Below are 18,724 nucleotides of genomic sequence, written 5' to 3'. Positions count from 1 at the left end.
GAATGAGTGTGTGAGTGAATGAGTGAGTGGGCAAGCGACTGTGTGAGTGACTGAGCATATGAGTGAACCAGTGAATGAATGAGTGTGTGAGTGAGTGTGTGAGTGTGTGAGTGTGTGAGTGAGTGTGTGAGTGAGAGTGAGTGAGTGAAAGAGAGCCAGTGAGTGAGTGAATGAGTGACTGACGAGCGAGCAGGTGAGCAGGTGAGTGAGGGGTGAGGGGCAGTCAGCCTCCTCCAGCGCCCGCTCCGAGGGCCCCTCTCCTGACCCCCGACCACCGTATCGCGGGTCATCTGGGCTTGTTGGCTGTGCCTGGCCAGGTGCTCACCTCAGAGAGCCACGATGTGTCTCAGCGGGACGAGGCCAGGTGCCCGTCAGGTGCACGCTCGCCCTGGTCTGGCCAGCTGCTCTCCACCTGTCTTTGAGGCCAAGGAGCCCCCGCGTGGAGGGACAGGCTGGGCTCCGGGGCCAGGGCTGCCACCCTGTCCCTCAGAGGGCCGGGCTTCCTCCCTCGGAACCTGGAGCAGACTGGTCTAAAGCCTATTTGGTGGCTCCCCCTCAGGTGCCTCAGAAAGGGGTGCCTTCCTCGGGAGAGGAAGCACAAACGTTCCTAGCGCGGTGGGGCCTAGGAATCTTTTGTGGCTTTGCGGCCAGCGAGCCCGGGGTGGACACTGACTTGCTCTCTGTTGCCCGCAGCTGGTACTGTGAGTGTTGGTACCAGTAGCTGCCTGTCCCTGTCCCAACACCCAAGCCCTACCTCCGTGTTCAGACATCATTACATCCCCTACTTCCGAGGTAAGGTGCTCAGTGCTGTGGGCCGCGGGCACTCGCAGGGCGTCCGGCCACGTGTCTGTGTCTTGCTGTCCTGTGTCCGCCGCATGGCTTCCCCGAGCCCTGTGTCTCTGCCCGTGCTCCCCGCTGTGTGTCTCGTGGGTCCAGCCCTGTTTCTGTTGCTGTGTCAATGTTCCTGGGACGAGGACAGAGGGAGCTTGCTGTGGGAAGGAGTGAGTAGTGAGGAGCCCAGTGAGAGGGGCAGGAGGCTAGGAGCTCCCTCCCCTGCGCCAAGCCTGGGGCCTTGTTCCCAGAGCCCTCTCCCGTTAACCCCTTTGATTTCCCACGTCAGCTCCGCGGGGCACAGGGACCGCTCGCAGCCGTTATCAGGGGCAAAAGCAGAGGAGGCTGTGATTTGTCTGGGGCCTCGGGGCTCATGGTGGCCGGGGCTGGACGCACACCCTGCAGGGCTCCAGCTCCTGCCTCCTCCCGGGGCACAGACCCACCTGCCCTCCACATCCCTGCACAGACATTGTACACCAGTCATACCAGGAAAATGGCCAAGCTCGTTTCCGATAGGGTACAGACTGATTGTGTCCCCAAGATCCATATGGTAAAGCCCTAACCACCCACATGACTGCATCTGGAGATGGGCTCAGGAGGCCGTTAGGTTTGCATGAAGTCACTAAGGGGAGGCTCTGATCCAGTGAGATCGGGGGCCTTATGAGAAGAGGAAAAGACACTGGAATCTCTGCGTGTGCTCAGAGGAAGGGCCTCACGGTCATGTGAGGATAGGGTGGCCGTCTGCCAGCCAGGAGGAGGGCTCCCACTGGAAACCAAGCCCTGCCACACTTCCATCTGGGACTTACAGCCGCCGAGCTCTAAGAAATCCATGTCTGGCGCTTCGTTATGCAGCCCTAGTGGCCCGAGACACTGTAGCAGGACGCTCCGGGCGTTAGAGGAAGCAGCAGCGATGTTCTCACTGATGTCCCCCGGAGGGGCATTGAGCCCCCCATTCTGGACAGCTGCAGAGTGGGGCATGTCCCTCCCGATGGGACCGGGAGGCGAGCCAAGCACAGCTGGCCCATGCTCCCGTCTGATGGTCTCAGACGGGGCTCGTAGAACTTGTACGTTCCCTTACATATGTCACCATTGGTTGCTTTACGTGCCCCCCACCCGCCCCCCGCCTCGGTCTATGGAGAGCAGAGCCCCCGAGCTTCGGGACCTGTCCGGACAGCTCAGAGTCTGACTCTTCTGGATGTACCGTTTCTCTTGAGAAGCAGCAAAGCTGGACATGGTGCGTCCCCTGAGCAGGAAAGCAGCCAGCAAGGCCCTGCCACAAGCATCCGTGGGGCCTGTGCGTGTCCTGTGAGCCGACAGAGCACTCCATGCAAACCAGGGGGAGTTTGGCTAGTAGACGGGTCATGGCAGGTCACCAAGGAGATGCCTCTTCTTCGTTGGCTCACGGGTCCAAAGGCCCCTGGACACACAGCTTTCCCCCGACCCCCCATGGCTCTGCTTTGGGTGTGGCTGTTCCCCTGGGGGCTCTGGAAGAGGGGTGGCCCGGAGACGAGGCCCGGCCACAGGACACTTGCCGTCTGTGCCGCGGTTGCCTTGCTGTTCCAGTGGCCCCTGGGTGCTGGCCGGACCACAAGGGGAATCCCTTTGGCCGAGACGAGTCTAGGCTGGGGTCTGGGGCCAGAGCAGACCCTGCAACCCTGTCCCTCAAGTTCTTACCCCTCCAGGGTAAGGAAAGCCAGCATGGACCCTCAGCCAAGGGCGGGCCCCAGGGCGGTGACTTAGACCTGCAGCATGCCCGCTCCAGGCATGTCAGGGGGACCAGCACCCCCTCCTCAGCCTCGTAGGGAAGGCCAGGGAGGGGCAGAGGGAGAGACAGCCGGTTGCCCTCAGGCAGGAGCAGGGACGGCCCTTCTTCCACCCCATGGTGGGGGACACCATGCAGACAGGCTCTACCCCCTACCCACCAAAATATGATTCAGAAACCATTCGGAGCCTGGCCTAGGGCCTCTCCCAGGGGCAGGAGCACAGTCCCCGGCCCTGTGTGGGTCCTGCGGCCTTGGATGCAGTGTCTGCCCGCGTTCCCTCCTGGCTGCGTTGGCCGCCCATTCCCTTTGTCAGGAGTCAGACAAAGCCCCTGCCCTCCTGTCTGGGTCAGATGCAGGGGAGCCCTGACCCCACGGCTCTGCCCCACACCCAACTTCCAGGGCCATCTGGGACCTGGGGAGTGCCCAGCCCGTTTACAGGACTCCCCCCAGAGGAGACGAAGGCTCAGACGATGATGCTGGCCTGAGATCCCAAAGCCCCGTGGGGCAGAGCCGAGTTGGCCCTCGCTCACCAGCCGTGTCGCCCATGGGGCCTGAGTCACCCTCAGCCGCGCGGAGGGAGCCTGTGCTCTGCGTGAGGTTCCCAGTCGACCGCACGCCCTAGCGCATCCAGCCCAGGGGTGTTCAGCAGCCGCTGTGTCAAAGGCCTGTCCTCCTCCCAGTGGTCACGGCCCCGGGGTCCCCCACCCTCCCCGGGAAAGCCTTTCCTGGCCGCTCCTTGTGGCACCCTTAGCATCTTCGGCTCCTCTAGGTGGAGATTACCCTCCGAAAGCCAGCGTGGGTGGAGGGCTCCCCAAGGAGAGCCGTACCCTCGCCCCAGCCGATACCTGCCCTGACCCAGCTAGATGCGGACAGGGGCCCCTTGCTTTCCTTCTCCCTCCTTGCTGGACCCCCATCCCAGACACACCTTCCTCCCCCCGTGTCTCAATGCCCAAGGCCACCCCCTACCAAAACCGGCAGGCAGCATCAGTGTTGGCGGCAGTCATTAGCACTTTAGTATGAATTTCAGACCCCTGTATGTCTTCTGAGGCAGTGTAAGGCTTAAGCCCGGCCTCTCCCCTGTTAAGGAGCAGGCAGGTGTGGAAGGTCAAGCGGTGGCGGTGCTGCCAGGACCTCTTCACTGGGCTGCTTACTGACCAGCGAGACTCCCCGACGTGGCGGGAGGGGAGGGGAGGGAAGGGGCTGCTGGCGCAGAGTCTCAGGTGAGGGTCTGCTTCCCACTCACTCGCTGTGCCCCAGAGACACCTCTTTATCTGGCCCCAGTCCCTGGGCCGTCCACCTTACTGGGTGGTTGTGGTCAAGGCTCGGACGGCCCGTGGTGGTACGCTGCACACGTGAGAACCCACACACGTCTTGCTCATCGTCCTTAACACGACCTTGCACGCGGATGGGAGCTGGCTTTTCTTCTTGGCCACCTTGAGCAGATGCGACAGGAGCCGACCCAGGGCAAAGCTGGGACGATTGAAGAGCAGAATGAATAATGGGCATTGGATTGTCACCCAGTGAGTGAGACGAGGGCCCGCGAGTCCATGCTGACATATATAAAGAAATGAGCAAGTGAATAAATGAGGGAGGAGGGACAGTCTCCAGAGCAGGAGAGCTCCCAGTGACTTACGTGGACATGTCACCCTCAATGAGTGCCCCCCACCCAGTCCCCAGGTGTGCGTGGTACACGGTGACCTGTCTGCTAAGGGCATGGAGTGGGAGGGCTGGGAGGGGGACTGTGCGCTGGGGAAGCCTGGCAAACCCCACCTCGGCCAGGGGGTCAAGGTTACCATCACAGAGACCGGTCACGTCGATGGCAGGTGCCCTTGACCTGATGGGACGGGAGGGCACTGCGGCCCTGGGGTCTTCCTCCCGAGAACCCACAATCCCCGTCTGAGCACGAGCAATAATCAGACCAGTCCTCACGGAGGGACGCCGCACAGAACACCTGCCCAGGACTCCTCACGACAATCATCGAAAACCAGGGAAGTCTGAGAAATTGTCTCAGCCCAGAGGGGCCTGCGAAGCTGGGAGGACATGTCCCATGATGACCGGATGGGATCCTGGGACGGGGGAGGGGATGCAGAATCTGAAGGGTGGCCTTTAGCCCACACCAAGGTGACGACGCACGGCGGTGACGGAGCGGTTACCCACGGGGAGACGGCTGCACGCCCGGGACTGCCTGACCCGCTGCACAGTAACCACCTGCTTCAGCTTTAGGGAGAAGAAGCCCCTCCCCCCACCAGCCGTGGAGGTCAGAATCCGACCTCCTTCCCGAACTGCCCCCAGAGCCCTGAGAGCCTGGTCAGCAGGGGCTTCTTTTCAACGTCACCACACAGCCAGTCTCTCCTCTGGTTTCCCCGCATCCGTGGCGACATCGGTGGTTTGGGGTTTCGCTGCTGAGGCCCAGGGAGGAAGCTGGCCCCGGGGCAGTGACTGGAGCCTTGCGGGTGGCACAGCGAGCAGGCCGGAGCTGGGCCTCACCGGGACCCCGGCCCATCCCAGCCCCATCCCTCCTGCAGCAGGGGGCCAGGGTGCCGTGAGTCCTGCGGGGCTGCTGTGGGCATTTCCGTGAGCTCATGTGAGCAAAGCACCACAAGGGGCCCTGCGGGGGGTTGATGTTACCCGTGTGTTTTATCACGATGAGGTGACCCAGTGAGTCCAGACAGGGGAAGGGTCAGCGGTGCCTGGGTCTCTCAGGGAGGCTTTGCACCAGGGCCTTGACCCAGGAAGGGTCTTGACAAGTGGGGAGGATTGCAAAGGAGATTCTGTTGGGGGTGGGGAGGGGTAGGGAGGCTGGGAGGAGGGGATGCGAGGAGAGACGTCTCAGCCTGGGAGCAGGGGGCCAGAGTTCGGTGATCTCTGTGGTCCTGGACGGCAGGTGTGGCTGGGCGTCGTGGACCCTGCTTCTGCGTCTGCGTCCCCAGCTGCCCCTGGGTCTCAGGCCCCATGAGGACCTGCCGAGCACTGTGGGTGCTCCCCAGAGACCAACACACACACACACACACACACACACACACACACACACACACACAGGCTGTTGCTTGGGCTGTAGGAGGACACTGCACTGTAAGCTTGGGGACTGGGGGGACAGGAGCCCTGCCACACGTCCCATCGTCTGCAGCCACCTGGGCAGGAGCTGGGTGGACGAGGGCGCGTGACGTCTGGCAGAAGGAAGTGAGCTGTTCGAACGAAGCCTCCCGGATTCGCCGGGCCGAGCCCGGAGCACACCAGGCTTAGTGGTGACACCCGCAGTGGGCCGTCCTCGGCTGTTCCAGAGCCTGTGCAAGGAGATATTTTAAAGCCTGCACCTCTGCCGTGTTTCTTTGCCCTTGGGGATGGATCCCGTCACAGCCGCTGCTGGTAGAGCCGATTGGCCATCTGTGGTTTCCTTTATGTGCACATGCGACGATTTCCCCCAGAAAGAGCCCGAAAGCTGCCGCTCCCCAGGGAGCTGCAGAAAGGAGCCTGGACTGGGTGTGTGCGGCACAGGGGGTGTGGCTCGGGGCAGGCAGGGTTCACACGGCGACAGGGGGACAGTCATAGGCTTGAAGTTCTACCAGCGCTGACGGGCAAAATTGGCTCCCAGGCTCAGGAGGCTGGATGCTCCGGGCTGTGGTCAGCAGCTCTTTTGTGGTCTGAGCCCGGTTTGGGCTGCGGGTGGTGGCCTGCTCAGGCTGAGTGCCCACCCCTGCCCCTCCGTGGCCTCCCGGGTTCCCGGTGCGCCCAACCCAGGCAACAGCGCGCTCTGAGCCCACGCCTCCTGCGCCCTCCAGTCCGCATCTAGCCCCGTGGGAGGGCGGTTTCCCTGCCGGATCAATCAGGGCACTGCTGCTTTGAGCAGCTGCAACTCGCAGGGGCTCCTTCCTAGTCAGGAGGGCCCCTCCCTTTGCCAGCAGAAGGGTTCCTGGGGCTACCGGGAGAGGAAATGAGGGGTGCCTTAGGAGTGTCTTGCTAAAATGAGCTGTAAACCCCATCATCCAAAGTGTTCGATGCCATTGCATTCTGTCTATCGTGTCATTCTTTAAATAGGTGCGTGGGGGGGGGGGGGTCACCCGGGAAACTATGGCCGTCTAAATTTGTGACTTGATAATCCAACCTTGATCAGAACACAGAGATTACAAATCCAGATGGGATGAGAAATTGGAGCCAGAATTGGAGAAATCTTTTCATTAAATTTGCCAGAAGTAGCTTTATTTAGGAACGTGGTAGCTGATTAATCCCAACTCGCTCTCATTCTCCCGTAGCTGGTAAAATCCTACTCAGGGGCTTTTGGGGACCAATTTTGTAACCCTGTTCTGACTGACTGATTTGTGGCTTCTCCAAGAAAGTGGCATCTTTTTACACAAGGGTACGGAGGGAGGGAGGCTTCAGTTTTGGTGAATTTGCAATTTTCTGGGTTCAAGCACTGGCCGGGGCTAAATGGCAGACCAGCTGTGCACCCCGAGGAGAGTGGGGTCAGCCGAGCCAAGCCGACCTTCCCACGAACTAGCAACTCGCAAGCCCTTTGCCCTTGGAACTACTGCTCCTTGCAATGGGGCCATTGGAAGAGGTCCACTCGAGGTTGGATTAACAAGCCACGGGGCCCAGTCTGGAAGTGTCAGTGGGGGGCACCCTCCCTTCCCTGGGCAGAGCGTTGCGGGGCTCCACCAGCCAGGGGAGAGGTGCTCACTGGGAACCAGCATTCCTACTTGACGTACTCTCCTTTGCCTTCCCCTTCCTCTCTTCTACCTGTCTTTGCTCTTCCGTCTGGAGGCAGTGAAAGTGGCCGGAGCACCCCCAGCCTCTCGGTGCTCTCAGACAGCAAGCCTCCCCCCTGCACCTACCAGCAGGCGCCTCGCCACTTCCACGTCCCAGGTAGGAACCCAGACGCGTGATTGGGCTTGCCACGCCGAGCGTCTGATTGCACGGAACTGCTGATTCCCGACCCTCTCGGCAGCCCCCCCAATTCTGAGGGTTTGCACACCCCCCGCTGGCGTGCACTGGAGTTTCCCCCAAAGCCACACAAACACCAGGGAGACATTTTTGCCCTCCCAGGAATGTGTTGGAGAGAAGGTGCTGTCCGGCCGGCTGCCCACTCTAGCTGCCTCCCTCCCTGCGCCCCCTGAACTAGGTTCTGGCTTTGGGCTGGGTGATGCTTGTCTGAGGTGTGGGTCCCAGGCATCAGTCGCTTGTGAGCCTATCTGGTCACTTGGAATCTGGTGGCCAATGGCTGCTTTGGAGAAGCAGCGGGTTAGAAGCCAGTGTGTTCGCTCACCTCGCTCTTCTCCTCTTCTCTCTCTTCTTTCCCAGACACTGGCGTAAAAGATAACATCTATAGGAAACCCCCTATCTACAAACAGCATGGTACAGTCGGATCTCTTCTGCTGCTGTGTTCCCTGCATGCCTGTTGCACCCCTTTGCTTCTGGATGCTTCCTTTTGCTGTGTTCCGATCGGGGATGGGGAGAAAGGGCAGATTCACTAGTGGGCTCCCAGGGCCTCGGCAGCAAAGACCACGAGGGCACGTCTGAGTCAGGACACGGCTGTGTGCTCAAAGCCGAGGCTAACACTCTCGTCGGTGGGCCTGGGGTGGGAATTCATCACCGACGGCGGGTTTCCGGGGCTTCAGTTATGCCACGTTGAGGGACACAGCCAGACTGACGTCAGCCGACATGCTCAGGGACAAAGGCTTCCTGGACCCCAACCCGACCCAGCTGGAATTTTGGAAAACAGAACAAACCAGATTTAGTCATTCATTCCTGTGTTTTAGGAATTTCTGAGGAGAGAGTGAAGAGCTAGCCTTCAGCCAGAGAGTTTTGTTGCATCAGCAAATAGGGGCTAACAGGCCTAGCAGTGAGGGGGGCTCTCAGCCCCTGGTTTCCCTCTCCGAGGTGACCGCCCACCTCTGCTCTGAGTCGGCCTGGGACAGGTGCATGGGCTGCAGGTGGCTGGAGCCATGGAGCAGGAACCAGAAGGCTCCAGGTCTTCCTGTGCTTCCTGATGGAATTTCTGGGTGATTTGGGGCATGTGGCTTCACCATCCTGAGCCTCTGTTTCCTCATCTGCAAAATGGGACCAATCCGTCCACTTTGCCCTCTTCACAGGCTGGTTATGAGACCAGGTGGAGTAACGAATGTGGAAATATGTTCTAAACTGTGAAGTGCTGTGCACCTGATGGGGAGACGGGAAGAGAAATTCCCATACTTAAAGTCCTGGTCCAGATGCCCCCAAAGAAAACAGCCACGTCCCCCGTCCACAACCACGTCGCTGTTAGGAATCCTTACAAAAGCACGCTTTCTGTGACTTACTGATTAATCAGTGGTCTGATTATACAAACACAATTTCTGATTTTTCCTTGAGTGCAATAGGCCCTGTGCTTTGTGCATTTCTTCCTCTTCCCAAGAAAGAAAGGGATGGATTAAGCTCTCGGGGACCCAGGACGCAGTGACTCTACCCTCTCAGCTAGGGAAGCTTGGAGCACAGATGTTCTGGAGGGATCAGAGAGGGATGGGCCAGTTAGACCCTACAGCTCTTAGAGATTGTCCAGACCAGCCCCTTGTTGCTTCAAGTGGGGAGACTGAAACCCAGGCGAAGGAAGGAGCAGCCATGTTGAGTGCTATCTTACCATCAGGGTGCCCGTGTTCACGCCTGCATGGAAAGATGTGTGTTCTGTGCTTGTCACAAGTGGCCTTGGCTGTCTTGGCCTTTTATGAACCTCAGACATGTAATTAACGCCTGTGCTGTAAGAGGGGCCGGCCTCTTAGAAAGCAGAGGATGCAGTAAATCAGATTATGAAATTGTTCAGCACCTTCTGAACAAGCCCGATCTAAGACAAAGAGCTTCCAGCCCTAAGTCCTTTGACTAAATTGTTCAATGGAGACATTTTATTTTACTGTCATCAGCGTGAATCCTTGTGTGTTTTTTTTAAGATTTTATTTATTTATTTGACAGAGAGAGACAGCCAGCGAGAGAGGGAACACAAGCAGGGGGAGTGGGAGAGGAAGAAGCAGGCTCCCAGCGGAGAAACCTGATGTGGGGCTCGATCCCAGGACCCTGGGATCACACCCTGAGCCGAAGGCAGATGCTTAACGACTGCGCCACCCAGGCGCCCCCCTTGCGTTGTTTTTAAACTGGATATGAAGTCCTCTCCTATCCAAAGGCAAGGGAGGTCCTGTATGGCTGAACGCTGAGCAATGACTGAAGCCCATTTATCGTTTCAGAAATCTGGCATACTGATTCTTTTAGCGAGTAGACCTTGTAGAGTACCTACTCTCCACCTGCATCCAGCCACGTTCGAGGGGTAAACGTGAATACAGCCTGTCCTTTGTGAATGGAAATGGGCTGTGGACGGGGGCTCGGCGAGTGTGTGCTCCGTCCTTTACCAGGTTTCCTTAGGGAACGCTCCAAAAATAACGTCTGTGTTAGGTTGTTTGTTGGTTCCTGCTATATTTGAGATGTTTTGATTTTATAAGATTTCCTCTATCCCAGGTGGAGCACATCCTGTCAGAAGTGTGTGTGCGTGTGTGTGTGTACACACGTGCATGTGAGCATGCATGTGCGAGCATGTGTGAGAGCATTGTGTGAGAGCATGTGTGTACAACCATGTGTGAGCATGCATGTGTGAGCATGTTAGCGTGTGCACATGTGTGTGAGCGTGTGAGGTCATGCCTGTGTGAGTGTGCTAGCATGTGTGTACGACCATGTGTGAGCATGTGCGTATGTGTGTGAGCGTGTGAGGTCATGCATGTGTGTGAGCATGTATGAGAGCATGTGTGTGAGATCATGTGTGAACGTGTGTGAGACAGCATGAGTGTGAGCGTGTGAGTGTGAGAGCACGCCTGTGTGAGCAGGCGTGTGCATGTGCACCTGCACGCACTCAGCAGAGTCACCCCCGAGTCGTCCCTCGGGGGAGACACTTGAGAAGCCACTATGTTGATCTCCACCTGTCTCGAGACAATGGACGTTGATGTTTCATTACTGGGCCATTTAACTAGTTTAAGATCATATGTCCAACCAGTTTAAAAAGCATAGTTTTTAATTAATGCATTTGCTTCTTGGTGCCTTCTCTCCAACCCATGGAAAGTTTTCTTAATCAGCATCACTCTTTTCTGGTGCTCGTGTCCCCTTCCTGTTTTGGGGACGCGACCTCCAGCGCTGATGTGGCCTCCTGCCGGCCCTGCAGTGGGGCGCTGGTGTTGAGGACAAGGGGGGCTCACGCTTGAGCAGCTGTCGTGAGGGCATCCCCGTTCTGTGCGGGCGCCCCACAGCTGCCAGCACGTCACCCGCTGGCCCATTCTGAGGTTGGCACCACTCAGGCAAGGAGCCTGAGACTGGGGCCGACAAGTGGCTGCTCTAGGGCCCAGCTGGTGTCACGCCCCGGTCTGCCTGACCTCCGGCGCCTGACCCTTCTGCTCTCGCTGTGCAGTATTTAGGTCCCAACAGCACGTTTTGTACTATATGAGTTCCAGCTCTACTTGGTTATGATTTAATGACTTTTTAAAAAAATAGTAAGAAAAAAATAGAAGAAAGGAAGCAAAAGGAAGTGAGTGGAAAATTGAAAACAGAGGGGGGCAGGACAGGACAGGAGCGGAAGAGCCCTTTCCTGCATAGTTGGGGACCGACATGGGACAGGCGGGGAGCGGCGGGACATGGAGTGCAGAGAGGACCGAGATGTCTGCAGGCGCTCGCGGTGGGGGGGCCCCTGACTTTGGTGAGGCAGGCGTGGTTCCCGACATGGCCCCTCCCCATCTCCACCCCGAGAGTGGGTTCGAGGCTGCCTCGCTCTCGGGCTTTGTGGGCGTTGGGTGATGTGGGCGTGGAGCAGGAGCGTTCCAGTGGTAGGAGCCCCTCGCCGGAGCGACGCTGTGCTACGTTTTAGACAGCTCAAAGTGAATTCCAGGGAAACACAGATCACCTCCCCCCACACCCCCCAGGAAGCAGAGTGTCCAGATGCAGGGACAGGGCTAGCTATGTCACCTGTAAGCAAAGGGCAGCTCTGCGACAGCCGTGGCAGTGGATGCCCGGGCCCGGAAGCAGGAGATGACAGCTCACCCCGCACCTGCCGCTGTCCGCTAGCGGAGGGGCGCTTGCTCCATCCTCCCCCGCAAACCAGTCAGCAGACGGGGCCCCGTGGGGCACGCACGCTGCTCCTCTGGTCCCTGGTATAAAACTCCCGTGTCTCCCTGAGATTCCTCTGTGGTAGGGTCAAGTCTCATTTTGGTTTTGGGGTCCTGTCTTGGGACGGGAGGAAAGGGAAGGCCGGTGGGCTGTGAGTCTAGAAAGAACATTAGAGGCCCGCCAGTCTCCTGGTGATGCCTCCGACAGAGGAGCCCGGGGCTCTCCCCGGAGGGCTGCTCATGGCAGATGCATCCAGGCTCGGAGGGCACTGCCTTGTTTGCTGGGACAGACACACTCGAGCCGATTTCCTGGGTCGTCCTGCATTGATCTTTCTTCTCCTGACACTGAGACACCATGCTGCCCACTCGACTCAGGGCTATTCTCTTGCTCATTCCTCATTTGCGGACCCGGGCTCCTGGCGTGTTACAGCGTCTACACGCATTACCTCGTGGGGTCCTCACAACCTGGGGGTGGGCGTCATTTGCCCATTTCACAGATCAGGAAACTGAGGCTCGGAGCTGTTCAGGAAGCAGGCTGCATATAATACAAAGTGCCAGATGCTGTATTTTCCCACCCCTGCTCCCACGTCTGGGCCTCTGTCGTGTGTGGCGTGGGCTGGCACGTTTGGCCTTTGGAAAGCCCTTGGTGATTGAATGTGGCTGAGTCGTACGCTCCTGGTAGAGCAGAGGAAACTTGCTCAGTCCTGGTGGGATAGCTTCCCCGTCAGGGGGCGGGGCATTTCTTGAGCCCCGAGGTGGCTCCACAGCCAGAACAGGTCTGGCCCAACCGGTCGCCCTCAGCTGTGTGAAGTCCTCAAACCCAGGGTGGCCTTTGGGTCCCACGGCCTGAATTCCAAGGGCTGGGATTTCATATCCCAAAGAGCCCTTTGTTGTCTTTGTACTTGCAAATTACCTCCGCTCTAGTGGTCCATTTGGGGGCCACCCAGGGCTTGTCAGGGGTACGCTCCCTGACGGTCACCAGTGGACCTGGCCCTGGCGGCCTTCTCTGGGTGGGACAGTGGCTGTGCTCTGGAGCTCCAAGTCCCCGCTGGCCTGATCGTCCCCAGAGCTTGCTGGGTGGCCGCCTAGAGTCACGGCGGATGTGTGGCCAGACCCTCAGGGCTCTGCTTCCTGGCGACCGCTGTTGTCTAGGCCACAGGCGAGCCCTGGACGGTGGGCATGCAGCCGTCCTGTCCCCTGCCTCTGTCCATCACGACGCCTCTCACGCAGGCTCTGCCCGTGGAGAGATCAGGGTTTTATTTTCATTTTATTTTAAATCACTGTCTCTCCTGGAAGAAGGAGAAACAGCCGTCGGGAGTAACAAAACATCAGTGTATCCAGACCGCTCTNNAACTGTGACCTTATCTTGTCAAGGTCCTGTAGCCCAATCCCCAATTTCCAAGCTCTCGGGCCTGATGTCAGTCTTGTCCTTGGTGGTGCACAAGGCAGGGTGCTCCAAAAGGCTCGAAGGTCCAAGCCCTCTGAAGGCTGCAGGTAAGGAGCCCACCCTTGGCGTGTCCTTACTGTGGCCTCGGTCTCCGTGGTGGGTGGGGAAGGAGCCTGGGTTTTCCTTTCATTGTTCCGTGCATGGGGCCCGTGGCTTAGTACGGGAAGCCCTCAGCTGGGCGTGGAGCACTGCCGGATGCCCTCATGTGATGTACTTGACCTTACGTGCTTGGAGATACCGTCAGCCCCGTGGGGTGACCACCCCACCCCCACCACCAAAACAAAAAGGCCAGTGGAGAATATAGACACCTGACCGCTCAGCCCCAGCTAGCATTCGTGGTGGACACGCTGCGGCGAAGTGAGCTTTTGCCCCTCCCGGTCCACTGCGGTCACCTCTGGCTGTAGGTCAGACCTCCTTTACCTCTCTTCACGGACTTTCTCCGTGGCAGAACTCACTGATGTTCTGTGTTTTGTGGGCGGCAGGCAGTGAGGGGACCAACGGCGGGGGGGGGGGGCTTTGGAGACAGACCACGTGGGTTCCCGTGTCAGCCTCTGCCACCCCCTGTGCCTGGTCTTGAGCAAGACGTGTCATGTTTCTGAGCCTCAGTCTCCCGATCTGTGAACGGGGTGGCATGGGGATACGCAGGAGTGCCTGTGAAGCACCCGGCTGAGTCGGACACGGCAGGCCCTGGTGGGCCAGACCCTCCTGTTCCTTTAGGGCTAAACTGGGGAAGTAGAGAGTGTGTTCTGGAAAATGCCAAGTGGCTGCGTCTGAACACACGGTGCGATCTCAGGGTGCGGGGGGTGGGCTGGCCGGAGTTTTAAGACCGTGTCTCTTCGCACACCTGCTCTTGGTTCGAAGAACCGTCACGAGGGAGGGTGCATGGCCACGGCCTGTGGGCCTCCCGTGGGCTTCTCCAGTGCGTCCTGCCCCCGCCCTGCAAAGGCTCTCGTACTGTGCACCTTGGCTTGATTCCTTTCTGTTTCTGAGCACGAGGTGAAGTGGGAACCGTGGCGGGAATGCTCAGAAGAGATGGTCTATCTCCTTGACAAGCCGCCTCTTCCCTTCTAGCCGTCAGGCGACCGGATGGAGAGGACGGAATTTTCGAGCAGGATAACAGGAAGGTAATGCACGGGCAGGTCTGGTGGAGCGCAGCCTTGCCCAGAGCCAGTCTGGTTCTGTGGGGGTTCCCCAGCCGAAAGCTCAGGCTCCCTCTCTCGCGTTCTGCTATGGATGGGCCCCACGAGGCCGCACGCAGTAGGGACCAGATTTCAGAGGTGGCCCCGCCAGCTGCCTCCTCCCACCTGGGACTAGCACGCCTCCTGCCACCGTCCTCGTTCCACGCCCCTATAACCCAGTTACGGCTCCATCACCAGGGCGATGTCTGTGAAAAGAAAGGAAAATGAGTCCGAGTGCATTCCAGGGGCATCCGGGTGCTGGCTCGGATCAGGCGGCGCAGAGGCTTCCGGTAAAGGGTCCGAGGGTAAAGAGTGAGGCTCTGGGGGCCGGGCGGCTCTGCTGGGAAAGCAGCCAGAGGCAATGTGTGGAGGCAGGGGTGCGCCTCTATGGGCAGAGTTTGGCCCCCAGAGTGTCCCGCCCTGGCTTGAGGGAGGGCAAGGGCCCCTGGCTTGCCTTGAAGGCAGGAAGGTGTGTGCAGGGAGAGCCCATGCCTGGCTCCCCCGTGCGCCCCCAGGAGAAGCCGTTTGGGTCCCTGACCTCCCCCGACCCTGTCTCCTCATCTGTAGCGCAGGACAGCCCCGTTGCAGATGGTCTCAGTGTTCACGTGGCTTTTTTTTCTCTCTCGGCAGAAGACCAGCTGGCTGATTCTCAAGGGGGATGCAGACACTAGAACAAACTCTCCAGACCTAGACAGCCAGTCTTTGTCCCACAGTAGTGGGACTGATAGAGACACTCTCCAAACAATGCAAGGGGACAGCTTTTACTCACGTGAGTGGTTCTTTTGAGCAAGGAGCTGTAACTGTGGCATGAGAGGCCTCGCAGCAAGGGGGCCCCACAATCTGGAACCCATCCCCCAGACCCCAGCCTTGCTTGTTAAGAAATCTAAGGAGCAAACAGGTAGGAGAGCGGACCCTTTCTGTTTGAGTTCCCCCGGATGTGGTTAGCTCGAGTGCTACTCGTGGGCATGCCAATGTGTCACCCAGAATGCTCCAGAGCTGCCGAGAGCCCAGAAAGCCAAATAGGGCTCCTGGGTTCTATTGCAAAGAAGGTCTCCCGGGCTGCCAGGCTGGAAAGCGGGGGGCCCGTTTCCCTCCAGAGCAGATGTAAGCATGGTCCAGGCGGGTGAGTCCAGACTGGGAGTCGATGACAGGCACAGCCACCCGGCACTCAGCCTGGGCCAGGCTCCGGGGAGCGGGGACATCCCGTCCACAGGGAGTATGGGGACAAGGGACCGCTGCCTGACTCTGGGGGTCAGAAGGGCTGAATTAGGAGGGATTTTCAGATGTAGGGCAATGCTCCACATAGTGCTTAGAATTGCACATTATAGGGGAAAAGCACAGCCCGCAACGGTGTGATGCCCTCAGGAGACCCGGACATCGTCTTTGGGTCCCAGCAGGTGGTTTCCTGTGGGCACGCGTGAGGCTGAGCTGGGACGTGGAGGGCGGACAGGGGTGCGAGAAGGCGGAGCGCAGAGGCTGGTGTGGCCGTGAGACAGGCCCGAGCTCAAATCCGGGCTCACCCCGATGGGACGCGTCCCGCCGCCAGGCCTCAGCTCCGCCAGTCCGCCCAGCCGGGTCTGTAGAGACAGAGGCGGTGACACGTGTGTGCGGCCAGCACTCTGCCTGCCCATAGTAGGTGCTCAGCAAACAGACGACCATTGTCACCCTCATGCTCGCGACTAAGAACTGGAACCGGTCGCACACACGGGCGCGCTCAGTGGGAAGAGGAGGGGCGGCCGGGCCTTGCCGTTGGTGAAGAAGAGCTTGGAGCAAAGCAGAGGGGCGCTGTTTCATGTTCAATGTTTGCAAGCCGACTTCGTGAGCCCCTGTGCCTCGGCCCCGCCGGGGGAGCAGCACTCTGAACGTGGGGCTCTCTGGGCTGGCACACGGGGTGGGTGCCACTGCAGGAAGACCCCGCCAGAACAGTCCCCCGAGTGACTCGTCCACGGTGCAGCACCCCTCCTGCGGCAGGTGCGGGGAGGACGCAGGCGGGTGCGGGTCCAGGACTGGTCACAGGCGGACCTGCCAGGCAGCTCCCTGGCAGCTGTCCCGGACCTGGGGCATCGTCATGTTACCCATGGGGCCCAGGAACTCTCAGGAAGAGAGTGTCTGAGGACCTCAGGGTGGCCTTTTATGGCTTCCCGTCCTCCCCTTGCTGGGTGGTGCTAGGCCCCCCCACCTCCCGCTGACCCAGGGATCCCTACTTATATCTGCAGCCCACCTGCGGGGGGGCACCACGTGGGGAGAAGCCTGGCCGCGGGCCCCCTCCGTGCCGCTGACCTGCCCTGTCGCCTGTGTGTGCTGTCTTTGCCCCAGTGCACAGCCTCCTCGCCTGCACGTGCTGGGACCAGGTGCCCAGGGCCATCCCAGGAGCCCCGTAGGCGGGAGACCCCCCACGAGGCCCCCAGGCTGTGCGTGCTGTTTTGACTGGCCAGTCACACACCTGCAAGGTCTTGTTTCGGCTCCGTCCCCTCGCCCTCGCTGTTGTCTCCCTGTCACTAGCGGCACGCGCAGCCACAGTGGGGGTCCCGGTGCTTCTCCCCAGGGCGCACCTGTCTGGCAAGAAACGCCTCACTTGCCAGAATCCACATTCTAACGGGGGAGATTCCTCCATAGTGCAAACGAGCGTGTGCGCACACACGTGTGTGCGCGTGTGTGCGTGTGTGTGCATGTGCGCATGCGGCCTTCCCCTTCACGGAGCTTGCTTATGACGATTATGACAGTCCTGTCATTCCTCCGCTTTCTACGCTGTTCCCATGTTGGTTCCTCTGAGGGGGAACCCACCGTGCAGCCATTGCCGCTGTGCCGTTACCTCTGTCCTGAAGACCTTGCCTGGTGCACCCGTGTGCGTGGGACTAGCAGCCGGGACCCAGCTACTGCTCACGCCTACATCACGCGTGCCTTGCTGCGTGCTGGCCTGTCGAGAACCCGGGGCGGGATGGGCAGGGCTCCTAAACTGAGGGTTACGCACCCTCTTTCCTCGGGGCTCCTTTCACTCTCCCCGAGGAGCTCCCACCGTGTGCCCACGCACACCAGTTCCATTTGGAAACGACTGCTACTGAGCAGAGCATTTGCACGCGGCAAGGCACTCCCCCACCTGCACCCTGGGACACCATCTGTAGCGCGCCCAAGGAGGGTAGGACTGTGACACTGCACACAGTGGGCGCTCAATAAATGTTTGTTGAATTGAGATGCATTAAATTCAACGGGTATTTATTGAGCGCCCACTCTGTGCCAGACGCTGTGTGGGGCGCCAAGGGGGCGCCGAGAAGACAAGAGCCGCCCCTGCCCCTGGAGAAGCGTGCAGGGAGCTGAGAGAGGCAGAGACACCAACGGGAGCGAGCACCGTGCAGCCCACCACCGCCCGCCCGGGGCCTCCGTGGGCCGATGGGGCGGGGGCGCGACTCATCCCGTTCATGACCCCATCGGCACATCTCACGCGGGCCTGGGCTCATCATTCGGTCATTCATCCATCCCTCCACCACACATATATTGAGCACCTACTATGTGCCTGGCACAGTGCTAGGCAGCGGAGAGCCAGAGGTGAGTGTGGCCCAGTCCCCCTGCCCCAGCGGACGGGCAGATGATTGAGCAGCGGCCATGAGCCGCTGTGGTGACATCGTCCTCCGAAGAGGGCCTCACTGACACGCACGTCGGATCGGACGACTGTGACTCTCTTTGGCCCGCACTCGCGCCTTATTAGGACTGTGCGTAACGTGCTCAGTGACCAGCAAGCCTGATTTCTGCACAGGGAAGGGGTGACCTTGAGTTTTTGTTATGCAGAGAGGGTCTGAGCCTCCCAGGATGAGACTCACTGTCCCCACAAGAACACGAGGTGATGTAGGGCCCCTCCCCCAGAAGACAAAGGTCCAGCTGGCTGGGGACCCTGCCCAGAGGACTCAGTGACCCCTAGAAAAAGCCCAGGGCTTCCAAAGATGCAGGGCATTCCTCAGGCTCCAGCACATGAGAGGGCTGGCGGAGGGCTGGAAACTGAGGCAGCACAGATGGTGGTCCCATGGCTTTGGCTTTTGCGTCACCTTCTGTGTCCCTCCCTGTGGAGTCTTGTGTTTGATGGGACATGCTTGTCTCCACCTGCTGCCCAACACTGCTGGGGGTCTGGCCCAGGGCCAGGCTCGGGATTGCGGCCCTAGCTCCCTCCCAGCGCTCGCGGGGCATGAGGCTTGGTCACAAACGGCCCGTCCCTTGTCAGTCCTCGGGGGGGTGACAAAAATCATTCCCACATTTCCTAGTCCACGAGTGAAAGAACGAGGCACCGTGATTGGCTGTGTGCCGATCTCGTGAGAATACCCGGTGGCGGCCGCGCGCCTGGCTTAGGTCTGCCCCGCGGCCCCGAGGGGTAGAACCCACAGACACCAGGACTGAAGCAGCACGTCAGTGCCATCTCCT

At 59.6% G+C, this 18,724-nt stretch overlaps 1 protein-coding gene across 9 annotated transcripts in view; it reads left to right on the top strand.

Moving 5' to 3' along the window:
• Positions 1-18,724, top strand: part of ABLIM2 (actin binding LIM protein family member 2) — a 143,737-nt gene that overhangs the window by 98,718 nt on the left and 26,295 nt on the right. For 4 of the 9 annotated variants that reach the window (XM_040625373.1, XM_040625370.1, XM_040625371.1 and 1 more), the window contains 5 exons: positions 694-792; positions 7,353-7,454; positions 7,890-7,943; positions 14,211-14,263; positions 14,948-15,086. In XM_040625373.1, coding sequence (XP_040481307.1) covers positions 694-792; positions 7,353-7,454; positions 7,890-7,943; positions 14,211-14,263; positions 14,948-15,086 — 447 coding nt within the window. Of the gene's footprint in view, positions 1-693; positions 793-7,352; positions 7,455-7,889; positions 7,944-13,066; positions 13,187-14,210; positions 14,264-14,947; positions 15,087-18,724 lie in introns of all 9 variants that reach the window. The other 5 variants (XM_040625377.1, XM_040625375.1, XM_040625376.1 and 2 more) reach the window with 2 other exon arrangements.

Source organism: Ursus maritimus, unplaced genomic scaffold (assembly GCF_017311325.1).
Source record: "Ursus maritimus isolate PB19 unplaced genomic scaffold, ASM1731132v1 scaffold_8, whole genome shotgun sequence".
Lineage (NCBI taxonomy): Eukaryota > Metazoa > Chordata > Mammalia > Carnivora > Ursidae > Ursus > Ursus maritimus.
This window is presented reverse-complemented; position numbering and strand designations above follow the sequence as displayed.